Source organism: Boleophthalmus pectinirostris, unplaced genomic scaffold (genome assembly GCF_026225935.1).
Source record: "Boleophthalmus pectinirostris isolate CB_2022bp ecotype Guang Dong unplaced genomic scaffold, ASM2622593v1 HiC_scaffold_11, whole genome shotgun sequence".
In the NCBI taxonomy this organism is placed as follows: Eukaryota; Metazoa; Chordata; class Actinopteri; order Gobiiformes; family Gobiidae; genus Boleophthalmus; species Boleophthalmus pectinirostris.
The window spans coordinates 9,761,543-9,774,510 of record NW_026570994.1 but is presented as its reverse complement, the minus strand read 5'-3'; the positions used below and the strand labels follow the sequence as shown (position 1 = coordinate 9,774,510).

Genomic DNA, 12,968 nt, shown 5'->3' with positions numbered 1-12,968 from the left:
GAATTGGTGCTAAATTATGTTCAAAATTGGACTACATCATTGCACCTATAACCAAGAAAACTATCCAAAGGCGGATACATTTTACTCAGAATTAAGCAAATATAAGCACTATAGAGCACCTTGCATACCACCAGAAGGAGTTTCTGTACCACAATTTGAGAAACACTGCACTCTAGGTTTGGCAAAAGTACTGAAAATCAGATACTAAATGATACGAAAGTAGATACTCATTTGAGCAGGTATCTATACTAAAAAGTCACATTACTATACATTACTATACATTACAATAGCTTTATAATGATCTTAAGCTGCATCAGAACAAGTATAAAACCACACTAGTATACGCCCATGAACAACTATGGAACACATTTCGCACCCACATTCTCAGTGTGAACTTTGTGAACAGATTCGATTTGTCAAAATGGAAACAGAAGAGTGTTACAGTGTAAGTGAAAAGTTAATTTGTGATTGTGATTTGGTACTGCTGCTACAACCTGGCACAATGCATGTCTTCTGTTAAGGTTAATGTAAAATGTGCATTGTCCCTGTCTCATTAAATAAATAAATTGCTAAGAAAAAATGTGAAGTATCAGTTATCAGCCACAACAGCAGGACAAATATCAGATATCAGATATCAGTCAAAAAAATTGGTTTTGAGTCTATTTCTTGGTACTGATCAAGCTTGAAATTTTACTATCGTGACAACACTATTGCACTCTTCCGCTTGTTCAAAATAAATGATGCACTCCTGTAACATTACATCTGTCTGTATGCAAAACACCACACATGTTCATACTTGCCTACATCTAAAGGGTTGGCCATGAACACTGCATTCCTCAGGACTCCGAATATGAGCTGATGGTGCCAGGCGTCAGGCACCTCCTCCCCCTTCGGCACAGCCCTCTGCATGTTCATGGTTGCTACAGGAACGGCCCCTCTCCGGACCCAGTGGGCGAGCCATCTGACCAGGGGCACGCGGCGAGGAGGGTGCAGGTGGAAGAAGCGGCCGATCACTTTCCCCTCGCTGGCTTCCTCTGCTCCGGAGATGAGCTGGGTGTGAGTGGCGCCTACAAAGGATGGAAGAATGTTTAAATCATTTTAAACAGGAGTGTGTAGAACAGACTAATCACACCAGATGCACTTCCAGTTGGGTGAAATATCTTGCTCAGGGGCACCACAAACATATGTATTCAGAAAAAAAAACTGTGCGTCTGTGCATGTGAAAGAAAGCAGCAGTGTCAAGTTTGACTAATTGCTGCGATGGATATTAAAGTGAGCAGGCTTGCATCTCCACAAACCTGACTCTGACTTGGCTTCCTCCTGCTTGTTTCCATAGAAATGTAGTTCCTATGGCTCCAATTTTCCACAGTATGGTATAAAATGTATCTATATCCATAGAGAATGTTCCAAAGTATGTTTTTAACTTTTGACACTCTTTTAGGGATGTAACAATATCCAAATCTCTTGGCACGATACTTTCACGATAAACATCTCACAGTACGATATTTATTGTGATATTTTGTGGAGGCAACAAAACTGTGAATACTTTTTCTTCTTAAAATGCCTTGACAAAACTTAATCCAAAGAACTAAGATTTAAAAGTGCTTTATTTCTTTAGCAAATTTTAGCAAAGAGACATGTAGTTTGATATATTGTGATGGTCCACGATATTATTATGAGAACTTTGACGATACAATATCACAATATTTCAGTTACTCTTACATCCCTACTGTCTTTAGACTCTCTTTAGAATATTATTTTCAACGTTAAATCGTAGTATTTTCTTTTATATTGCCATGTATCCGTATATCTGTGTAATCCCTCAGTCATTCAAGTAGGTTCCATAGTGTTCACGGGCGTCTATGTGCGTTTATACTTTTTCTGATACAGCTCAAGATAAATCTAAAACTTTTCAGAAAAGATTCATTTCTGTTGCGTTAATGTGACTTTTTAATACCTGCTCAAATGAGTATCTAGTTTCGATACTGCTTTTAGAATTGATTAGTGTCTGATTTTCGATACTTTTGACAACCCTAATTTCCGTGGAATCATGCAAGTGATGTACCACCTCCCGAAAGTTATATTATACCTTAAAACAAGATGAAAAAAATAATGCTGTTTCCTTTATGTAATTATATCATTATCAAACAAATAATGAGGCATTTCGAGATATGTTTGAAAAGTGCACTGTGGACTGAATATTGATTTTTAAAATATATCTAATTTCAGTCTCAGTGTTTCCCAACTTTTCAAATACAGCCTCATTACTTTTCATTACTTCCTCTACATGCTATACTCTAATTATTATGTACCGTAAACATGTATTGATGAAATGCAGATGTAGCGTTTGAAACAACCTTGTCATTATTTACTCGTCAGCAGACACATCTTGGTTATCATCATTAGTAAAGTAGTCCATGATCTGAATTACAGCGCTCTAATTAAAAGAGACGTCACCTTGGCGACACAAACGGCTGCCTTTGGTGTTATTGACGACGGCAGTAATTACACACAAATAAACAGCCAACGATTTCCAGCCTCTGAGCATTGATTATTATTCTTCATACTTTCCTGTTTATTTTTATATCTCCTCACGATACCGCTCTATTATCCTCACACAACACTGCACAAGCTGTTTCGAATGTGAGAAGTGGAGAAGTGTTAATTTGAGCGTAAATTAGTAATTGGTTTAATAAAGGGGGAAAGGGTCGTTGGCACATTTGGCTCATATCATGTGAAAATTAGGTGTTTGCAATGTTTTGTTTGTAAATGAAAAGAGAGAAAGTGTTAAGCGTGTGATAAAATGATAAAAATTAAACCTTGGCAAAAAGTACACAAATGCAGTATTAATCTCTTTATCTTGAAGTGAGGAAAAACTTGTTTATTTTAGAGTATTTTCTCAAATGGCAAGTATAACGCAAGTACAAATGATCTTGCCTCATCTTTGGGGTTAATGTAAGATAATGAGGTTAGAGTTCCCAGTTGCACAAAGTAGACCACTTATGAAGCTTGTCTTTTTAATCACTTTGGTGCATCAGAAACTACAAATTACAAATACAAATATTTTTTCAGAAATCCAGGGAAGTCACTAAAACTTTCACAATGTTAAAAAATAATAATAAAAAAAAAAAACTTGGTGAAAAAACTGCTCGAGAAAACCTACAATTATTATGTATTATGAGACCTATGGGACAGTTTGTTTTGTTGGTTTTAGAGCCAGACAATAGAGTTACTGTATATATGGTGCAAATATGTATGCACTATATTGTGTATTTATCATTTTCCAATGTGTACTTTTTGCAATTTAAATCAGCACTTGTACCGCAGAGGTTTTGGATCAGAATAAGCGTTCTGCTATTATGAATACTACTGGTTTTGTTTATGGACTTGGCTTGATTTTCAGTCCACTTTCCAAACAAAGGGTTACAGTCATATTCTTTTTATATACGAGATAAAGCTTGAAAATTTAACGAAAATTGCCCCAGTATGAGTATTTGCTTCATCTGAGATAAGTTTTGTCATTTTTACCCAAAATTATTGAAACAATGTCAAAAATACAGCAAAAAATATTTATGAGGCAAAATGCGAGAAAGAAGACTTAGAAGTCCTTTACGCTCTTATCACTGGAGACGCTCAGTAGCACTAACCCTATAATACTGCACTCTGTCTTCACTCAAAAGCTGCTCAGCGACATTTTGAGCTGATAAAATATTAACACACACAGCTCCCATAAGTGCCAATACCTCCAACCCGGTGCACTTTTTATTCCAGGTACCACTGATGCTGATAGACCATAACTCCTATGGCGAATGAGATGGGAGAGTATCTTCTATTGAGCTATAAAACCTGCCGTTGTCTGCCTCCCCTCCCTGTGTGACAGCTGACTGCTCCGCCACGCGCACACAAATCCACAAAGTACCCACTCGAATTAGACAAAGAGTTTTATGCCTCTCAAAGGAGACGCTGTAATTGACTTTTTCAGCTCGGTTACACCATTTTTATATCGACTTCGCAGACAGTTAGTTCAGGCTGTCATCCAGGAGCGAGAATGAGGGCGCTCTTGACTCTGCGGATTGAAACAAGTGGAAGTTTGAATTGAACACAGTGTACGTTTGTCTAATTTATTTTACGCTTGTGTATTATAAAGTTACAATTTGCATATGTCTATTGCTAATGAGTGGGATTTCAGTGTCATATTGCTAAACACTCAAGTACATAAGGGGAGTTTTTATTTTGTTTTTTTTGATCGGTTTGGTCTCATATTTGGTCTCTTATCATATAAGCTTTCCATTGGAAACACCAAAGTTGTCTTGCACTGAAATGTATTTCAGAATTTTATTTAACTTGAATTCACAAAGGTATGTGGGGCATTGTAACTGCAAAGGCTGTTAAGGATCATCCCTTAAAGTATCACCTACAAACCCCAAACTTTACACTGTTGTACTTAACAAGATTGTGACAAAATGTACAGAAGTTTTTGATATCTAATTCCAAATCTGATTTATTCAAATTTTAACAAAAAATGAGGCAAAATTAGAATTGTTCCACCAATTTTCAGTCAGATCGACTTTACTCAAATACTACGTAACATATCCAAAATGCCCTCTATATAGTTTTAGTATCTAATATGACAACAATATACACATAAAATTCATTATTTTTATATAAAAGCAACACATGATGAAAATTTGTAATATATTTTTTCTTACTTCTACGTGACTAAACTACAGAAAAATTTTCAAATTGATTATCTTTTTTTCCTTTTCACCCTATTCCACAGCTCTCACCTGTACCTTGGATATGTGACGTGACTTGTTTGTCTCTATGGAGTATTTTTTTAAGTCCCACTCCCCTCGCTCTCTGCGTTAAATCACTCCCCCTTCAGAGCGCGATCACAACACAATCAGCGCACATCCTGCTAATGACACTACAGCACATCTCATCAGGTTTGTCAAGTTGCTGTGTATAATTTTTAATAATTTTTCTATATTTATGAAGCATTGTGAGCTGAGCATTGGAAAGAAACTTACAGCTAACCATGACAAGTGCTCAAACAGGGCCTGGGAAAAATCACCAAATTACTGACACATGCTTGGCCTGACATCTAAAACCTCTTCAGGCATGTTTTTGATGAGAGAATAACATAAAAAGCATAATATTCCAAGCATAAAACATTTAAATACTCTTTTATAAATCTCAGTGTGTTCTATTGGCTGTACCTGCTTCGCTCCTGGACAGTAGATAGTCAGGCAGAGGAGACTCATTCCTCCTCAGTCTGGTTTGCACACAGCGATCCACCTGCTCTGGGGCCGCTTCTATCCCCAGGGCCTTGAGCACGTCCACTACAGCTGTGGCCCCACACGCAGACACCCCAATCTGCAGAGTCTGCCTCTCCACAGCCTCCTGGAGGGTCCATAGCATGGCTCCCTCTGCCTCCACTTCCTCATGTTCTCCTGGGACAGCCTCCATCAGGAACAAGCACCTGAGCAACAGCAGCAGAGGCAAGGTAATTCAAAATGTGCTGGTTATAAAGCGGTTTTCTGTAGGTTAGTTACACCTGGTTCAGGACAGGTTTGGTAATGTAAAAGTCTGAATTTAGAGCTGGATCAAAGTTCAAGGTTCTTTCAGCATGCAACACATGACAGAATGAAATTTGTTCTTCAAGGCCCAGTGATTAAAATAAGATAATAAATACTAAATATTTAATACTACTTTAACGGTGCACCATGTAACTTTTCGGTTGGGGGTCCATCAATTGCTCGCTTCTGTGGAGATGTCATTGCTCTGCCTGGAATGTTCCACAATATGAGATGAAACAGCTCTACCTTACATTTATTCAATTACAGGTGGATATAGCTCAAAAATACCTAGAAAAAAAGACATTCTGACTGTGAGTGGGGTTGCCTCACCACAGATCTGACCTGTAACTTGGTCTGGTTTGATCTCCATGAATATAGAAAGGTTTAATACCATACTGTGGAACATCTCAGACAAAGCAATAACAACATCTTCATGGAGAAAAGCATGATAAAAAGCATTTAGCAACTACAATAAACAATAAAAAAGTGTAGCAGGAGTGGCAGCACAGTGCAACTTTTCTGGTGTCTGCTTGTATCCACAGAGATGTAATTTCTTGGCCTGGAATGTTCCACTGTGTGACATTAAACTTATTTATGTAGCATTTATTTAAGGTGTTATTATTGCTCTTTTTATATCATAATCTGCGTGTGCTTGCCTCTTCCCAAATTTAACCTGTAACTTAGCCTGCTGACAACACCTCTTTGTCTCCATGGAAATAGACATTTAATGCATACATGGAACATTCTAGACAAAACTAACATAAATGGAGACAAGAAGGTGTCGGACCCTCCACCAGAAAGGTTACATAGTGGCTCTTTAAATCTGTTTTAGTCCTGATTTACTCATTTGGTTTATAACTGGTTAATGAGCTGGTTGTTCAAACACGTTTAAGTCCTAGTTTTTAAGTCATGGTGCAGTTCAAGTTTAGTCCAATATGTTTTCAGAATAACTGCTAATGTAAAATAGATTAGGCTAATTAACTGAGTGCAAATGCTGTTTAACTAGGCTCATATGGTGCCTTCAGCTATAATTAATTGTATTAGCATATGCATGGAAATACAGTTGCAAGGCTAGCATAAACCTGTACCATTTGCTATAAGAACTGAACAGATGAAGTGAAAATCAAGCTGTTGTTGTAAAAAAGTTAGATTTTTGCTCACCATTCCCATGTAAACAGTGCAGAGGAGGCTCCGAAGTGCGCATGCTCAGTCCACACGTGCTTTTATGTTCGGGGGTGTTGTGACAGTTGTTCACGGATCCAATACAGTAATCACCACCCCCTGCTGGCCAAAGAGAGATAATGGGACACGGATCATTAAACACAAGCTGCTATGCATTATGTTATGAGCATAAACGAAGTGATCGCAAACGTGTGCTTTAGCGAGTTTTTAGTTACTAGTTTTATAGATTTTTATTTTTATTTTGACAAGACGTGACAGCCAAGGCAGTCCATGTGCAATAAATAAATAAATACATACAAAATGATAAAACTACATGGGCCAAAAGGAGGTGTAGCCTTATTCATATGCCAGTGTTGTAAGTTATGCATTGTACTCAATAATTATACTAAACAAATATTTTACATCATGTTATTACTCACTACAGTTTCCCCATATTCAATTCACTGAGGCGTACCATATTTATGTATACACAATTTACAGAAGTGATGGTTGTATTGGATTATTGTATTCTTTTTAAAAAAATTTCCCACAATGGGGAAATTACACTGTTGCAACGCAAAGTTCAAGAACAGTAAAATAAGAGCATGCAATCAAAATCAGATCTAGACAAATAGTAGCTCTTTTAATCAGTTTCAGTTTGATAATTAGTTACCATTATTATTATTATTATTATGAGAGAAAAATGTGTAGTGTACTGAATTATTTGAATCTAAACAAACACACTAGTCAGCTTCTCATATTTGAACTTGTTGATCTGCTGTTCCACAAGTGTCCAGAAGATGTCAGTGTTGCTACACCAGAGCCCCCGTTCCCGTCTTGTTTCTATAGACAGACTGTGTCAGTGCTGATGCTCAGTGAAGGAGCCCTGAGGCGTGCTGTATGTCACTGCTGCTGCCTGCTCCCATGTCTCTCTATGGAGATACTTACTTTTATTTGACTTGGAGGAAGAGGAGGGGGGACTCAGCGGATTGTAACGCAAAGATATTATCCTATGCAGCAATCAAGTTTTTAAAAATCAGACTTCAACTCAAAAATAAGGTGTAACTTTACTTGGTGTTGATTAATAAAGGGAGAAAAAATAAGGGGTTTTGTTGAGTTCACGTGACATTCTATCCCTACAGTATAACATTTAGCACAGGTTAGAATTCGTTGGTGGAATTTGCTGTTAAACTTTCACACTGCAGATTTGTTGACCTGGTTTGTGGTTAAGATCTCTGTAATTACTAGGGCTACCCACACGAAACAAAATTGACCCAAGTTCAGCGACTTCTCTGTCAGTACAAGTAAACAAATGAGAAGTAATTTTTTCAGAAGAGCTTTGAAAGTTGTGCAATTATTCAACCCCAAAGCTGTGATTGCTGTCAGTTGCAAGGACTTTAAGCCATGAAATTCATTATACGGTTATTTTGTGATAATGATAAGGTTCAACATTTGTTACAAAAACATGAAATCTTCCAAAAAGCTACACAGGCATTCACCCACCATCTGAGAGTATGACATAATCAAATAAAAAAAAAATGTGAATGGAACCTATTTTTACTTGTTTTGATGAGAAAATCAGTTCAACTTGTTTTGTAGCATATTCCAGATATCTTATAAGGTCAATGCATGATCATGAGCAAGTACGCTTTTGTATTTAGTATTCTCATCACTCCTCCATCCTCTTCCCTGGAAGCTCTACACAAGGAGAGTGTGTGATTAAAAGTGACTGAGCTTTAGCCCATGATGTTATCCAGAGAAGACAAGGAGACAAGAAATCATGACGTCAGAATCTTCAAATGCCTAGAATAAAAGTCAAAATTCACCTCGCATTCAACTCTTGGCATTTGGGAAACATAAAACTCAATGTTATTTTGATCTAATGACAGAGGAGATGAGTCATATTACCTGGCGTCACGGTTTTGTCATGCCCCCGCAGAAGAAATCAGAGATAAATGATGTTTAAATGTACCAGTGTTCTGATGGAGACCAGCGGGGCATTGTCTTACACTGTCAGAACTCCAGCTGGTATTTGGCACTGTCAGTTCGATAAAGTGAGATCATTATTATCACACTAAGTTAGAGAGAAGATAGAATCACAAAACAGAAAAAATGAGTGGTTGCCAATAAGTTCAGATACATAAGCATACAGTTTAAATTAATATATGAAAAAAAAGCAATAATATAATAGTAATCAACAATAGTTTTGCATAATTTTAGATAAATAACTAAAGAAATTACAATTTATTCTCACATATTTAATGCCACAGTAACTTTCTAGCCGCAAAATAAACTAAAATAAAAGCATGTTTTTAAATTTTGAGTGTGTTTATTGTACAAGATAGAAGACAGAACAAAGAAAACCATGTGTCCTTACTGTGAGCGGGTTTGCCTCTCCACAAACCTGAGTCTGTAACTTTGTATTTCCATGGAATCATGTTAAGGTACACACTGTATAAATTATATACATTTGTGAAAGTAGACACAAGGACAAAACAAATACTCATTACTAAATATTTGGCACTGCTGAAAAAGCTTTCAACAGGATTAACACAATTTACCAAAATGTATACAAGTTTCCCTTTTTTTTTCTTTACATTTCAGATTTTTTCAGGTTTTATTTTCTTAGTAAATAAAACAATACATTAATGGTAAATACTTACAAATAATCTGCTGTTATAGCTGGTATATGACTTGATACTTGTGAATGTGACAACTGCCTGTTCACACTTTCACCGCCTCTGGTCTCTTTATCACATATCACACTCGATGCTCTTTTCTTTGCTCTTTTGCTGCTACATGACATAGGCAACAGATTGTAATGATTCACTTATGCATATGTCCTGTGAATAGGAAAAACCTATACGGTATCTTTTTTGAAGTACAAAACACTGCATTGTTATTTTAGAAGTAGTTGTCAGCAGTAGTCTGTAGCTGTCTCTGAATATTGTTGTTTACATGCAGAAGGCTCACTTTGGTTCACTCCACATGACAGAGACATGACAATGCAACAAACAGGGACTTAGATTCACGTGGCAGATTCAATTTGAAAGAAATAAAAAGAAAAGAAAATCGTTTTTGTTGAAGGAATACGAACAATGTGTTGGAAAGTAGAAGCGAAAGTCCTCCACGAAGTCATAATTTGATCTGTTAAAGGTGCATTGTGTAGCTTTTCTGATGGGGAGTCCGTCATCTTCTTTCCCCCATCGCTTTGCCTGAAATGTTTCACAGTATGACATTAAACTCTTTTATCATCACGGACACCAAACCAGGTCAAGTTACAGGTCAGATCTATGGAGAGGCAACCCCGCTCACATCCAGAATACTTGTTTTTGCAGGCATTTTTGAACAATAAACCCACCTGTGATTGAATAAATGTACGGTAGATCTGTTTAATGTCATATTGTGGAACATTCAAAAGCACTGCCATATCCACAGAAACCAAAAAGTTACATAGTGCACCTTTAAAGAAATAGATAACAGCCCTTACATAACGTCATAGCCCACTTTAGATGGTATGATAACATCAGACAAACCTAAACTCTGTAAACATTTCTAAAACCACATATTTTGCATGAAAAAAAAACAAGTTATGAAGAACTTAGAGCTGGAAATGAGATGGTTGTTATGTTGTTGTGATTGCTTGCTATTATGGTTGCCACTTTGCTTTAGAATTTGTTTGTCTAAGGTGGTATCCCATAATGCTTTGCGAAGTGATGTAACAATCTATTTTTTTGCCACTGTGAAACTGTGAATTCAGGTGTAAATGCTTCGCCATTTGGATGACTGAGGAAATACACAGATGAAAAAAAAAGTATCTATTGGTTACTACTGCCCTCCTGTGGCTGCAGTTTGTATCTTTGAATATTTTGCTAAATGTAATCGATTGAATCCACTTTTACGTCCTCTGTTGGGTTACTCTTTGTTTCATTGACTGTGTATATAAATGGACATAGTGAACCCACTAGCAGCTGCATTCCAAATAGGAAGTGAGTATGGGGGCGCTTCCGGTTCCATCAGCTCCATCGACTCTCTGTAATTACTGCTATCAGGCTCTTCATTTTGGTCTTAAAATGTTCGTATTAACCCCCTCTACATGATCCTGGGTCCGTGTACCATTCGTTCTTTTGAATTTCAGTTAAGAATGAAAAACAATAAAATGGGAAAACAGCTTGTTATTTCATTTTTCAGTTTTAGTGTCAAAAAAAACAAACAAAAAAACAAAACAGATTTCAACCTCAATTTCCAATATTTATTCCAATATTTGGAGTAATCCAAATAACACCAATTAAAAAACAGTCTCTGTGTTTTTTTATATTGATATTTTGTTCTCTCTCTCTGTTTATTTGTCCCGGAAGTTCTGCTGCTAGAAGGACTTACCTAAAAAATCTTTTTTATAGTGACACGTTTAATTTCACGTCTTAGAAAGTCATTGTTAAACTCCATGAGAATAAACGAGCGATAAACTTTGTTCAGTTGACACCATAGAACTATAATAAAAATATTTTTATTATAAATTCATGGTTGACACTGAATTCACAAGCGGCGTGCTAAGCAGCAGAACTTCCGGGGCAAATAAACCAGAGAGAATAAAATATCAAAATTAAAATAGGCATGATAACTTTTTTGATTGGAGTTATTTTAAATAAAAGTGTGTTTGACACTAAAATGGAATAATGAAATAACAAACCATTTTCCCAGTTTACTGTTGTTCGTTCTTAATTGAAATTCAAAAGAACGAATTGTACAAGTACCACCTTGGTGTTTTTATTTCGCTATTTTGTCTGTAAATCAATTCCTATTTCCAGTATGGAACCCTGGTCCAAATCCACCCCTATAACTGCTAGCCTCACGAGCTTCATTTGACTGGAACCGAACGCTACGGGTGATGTCACACTCCCTTATTCCCCTTCTTTACACAGTCTATGCCATGTTTAGAAATAGTACATAGCAATAGACTAGGTAACATACATAATTAAGTTTAGAGCAAATAGTCTAGATCTAGTACTCGGAAGGCCAGATATTTTCTTAAGTGCTACTCTGTGGAAAGTTTGAGAACCACTGATGTAAAAGACATTATATGAACATATTTTGCTCTTGTTCGAAAAAAACCCATTGAATCAACTTGGCGCAGTATACAATCATTATTCTCGCATTTCATATAAACTGCCTTAAGCTCAGAGTTATTAAATGCATTCGCGATGTCAAGTCATATAATGTCCACACCGCTCTCATCTACGACACCACACAAAATGACTCAAACTCTACACTCGACCTCCGAAAGACTTCATTTCTCCTTCCTGTGCATTAAAGCAAACAGCTGGGGGCACTTTCAGATTGTTTTTGTATTTTCCCAGCTAGCGATACAAATATGTTCCATTTTGACGGCATCTATTCACACGCAGACAGTGTCATTACCGGTGATGGCTCCTTTCCCCCAGCTCTAGGATATAACTGGTTTTAATATTGCAAAAAAAAAAAAGCTTATCACAATGTTAAAGTGTTAGCTAATCCTTGCCCAAACATGAAATAAAATGGAAAATATGTCAAGCTAGCGGTTGCCCCCTAGGAATAAAAAGACTATCTGTATGACCTCTCAGATACGGCACTACAGGGATCCGTGGGATTAGCTAGCGCCTCTTAGGTAAGCTGATTCATAATAAATAGCTTGGAAAATAGCCGTAAAGCTACATTAGCATTGAAATGAGGTGGCAGGTAAGTTTTGGGTCAGCGAGAAAGGCGCCATAGGGATTTGAGTGCACACTTCTCCGCTGTCCCTCCAATATCCCGGGTATATACGCTAACACCGCTAATGTCAACAGCGCTAACGTCCGTAAACGTTAGCACAGGAGCCTGGGGGAAAGAGGGTAGCTTACAAAGAGCTTTAAAGTGAGATTCTGAGAGATGTCAAGAACTGTGATCCAAAGATATAATGGTGTTTTATAGGTGAATTCACTAAATCTCGAGTGAAGAGATTAAATGGAGGTGCAATTAGACCTACCTGGTAATTGGCAAGGATGTCCGATATCTCCTGCCAAGTTTCAAGATCCGAGTATCTTTTCATCTGCACAAAAAAGTAGAGTTAAGAGATAAGTTTGTTAAAGGGCCCATATTAGGCTATTTTCTGATCCATGTTATAATGTTGTTCCTTCGTCACAAACATACCTGGAGCTGTTTCATTCACATGTTTAACACACAAACCCGGCATATTTAGGATGAGTTCTTCTC

At 37.0% G+C, this 12,968-nt stretch overlaps 1 protein-coding gene across 1 annotated transcript; it reads right to left on the bottom strand.

The window, feature by feature from the left end:
- Positions 1-756: 756 nt before the first annotated feature.
- LOC129412641 (uncharacterized) lies at positions 757-6,839 on the bottom strand. The gene is made up of 3 exons (XM_055166773.1): positions 6,741-6,839; positions 5,220-5,482; positions 757-1,067 (listed from the first exon to the last, which is right to left on the bottom strand). The coding sequence occupies exons 2-3, from the start codon at positions 5,467-5,469 to the stop codon at positions 757-759; spliced, it is 561 nt and encodes a 186-aa protein (XP_055022748.1). The 5' UTR covers positions 5,470-5,482; positions 6,741-6,839.
- Between the last annotated feature and the right edge of the window lie 6,129 nt (positions 6,840-12,968).

Excerpts from the sequence above, each read along its gene's own strand:
- LOC129412641 (XM_055166773.1), bottom strand. The coding sequence starts at position 5,469 with ATGGAGGCTGTCCCAGGAGAACATGAGGAAGTGGAGGCAGAGGGAGCC. Across the intron at positions 1,068-5,219 it reads ACTGTCCAGGAGCGAAGCAG|GCGCCACTCACACCCAGCTC; the intron begins GTACAGCCAATA and ends CATCCTTTGTAG.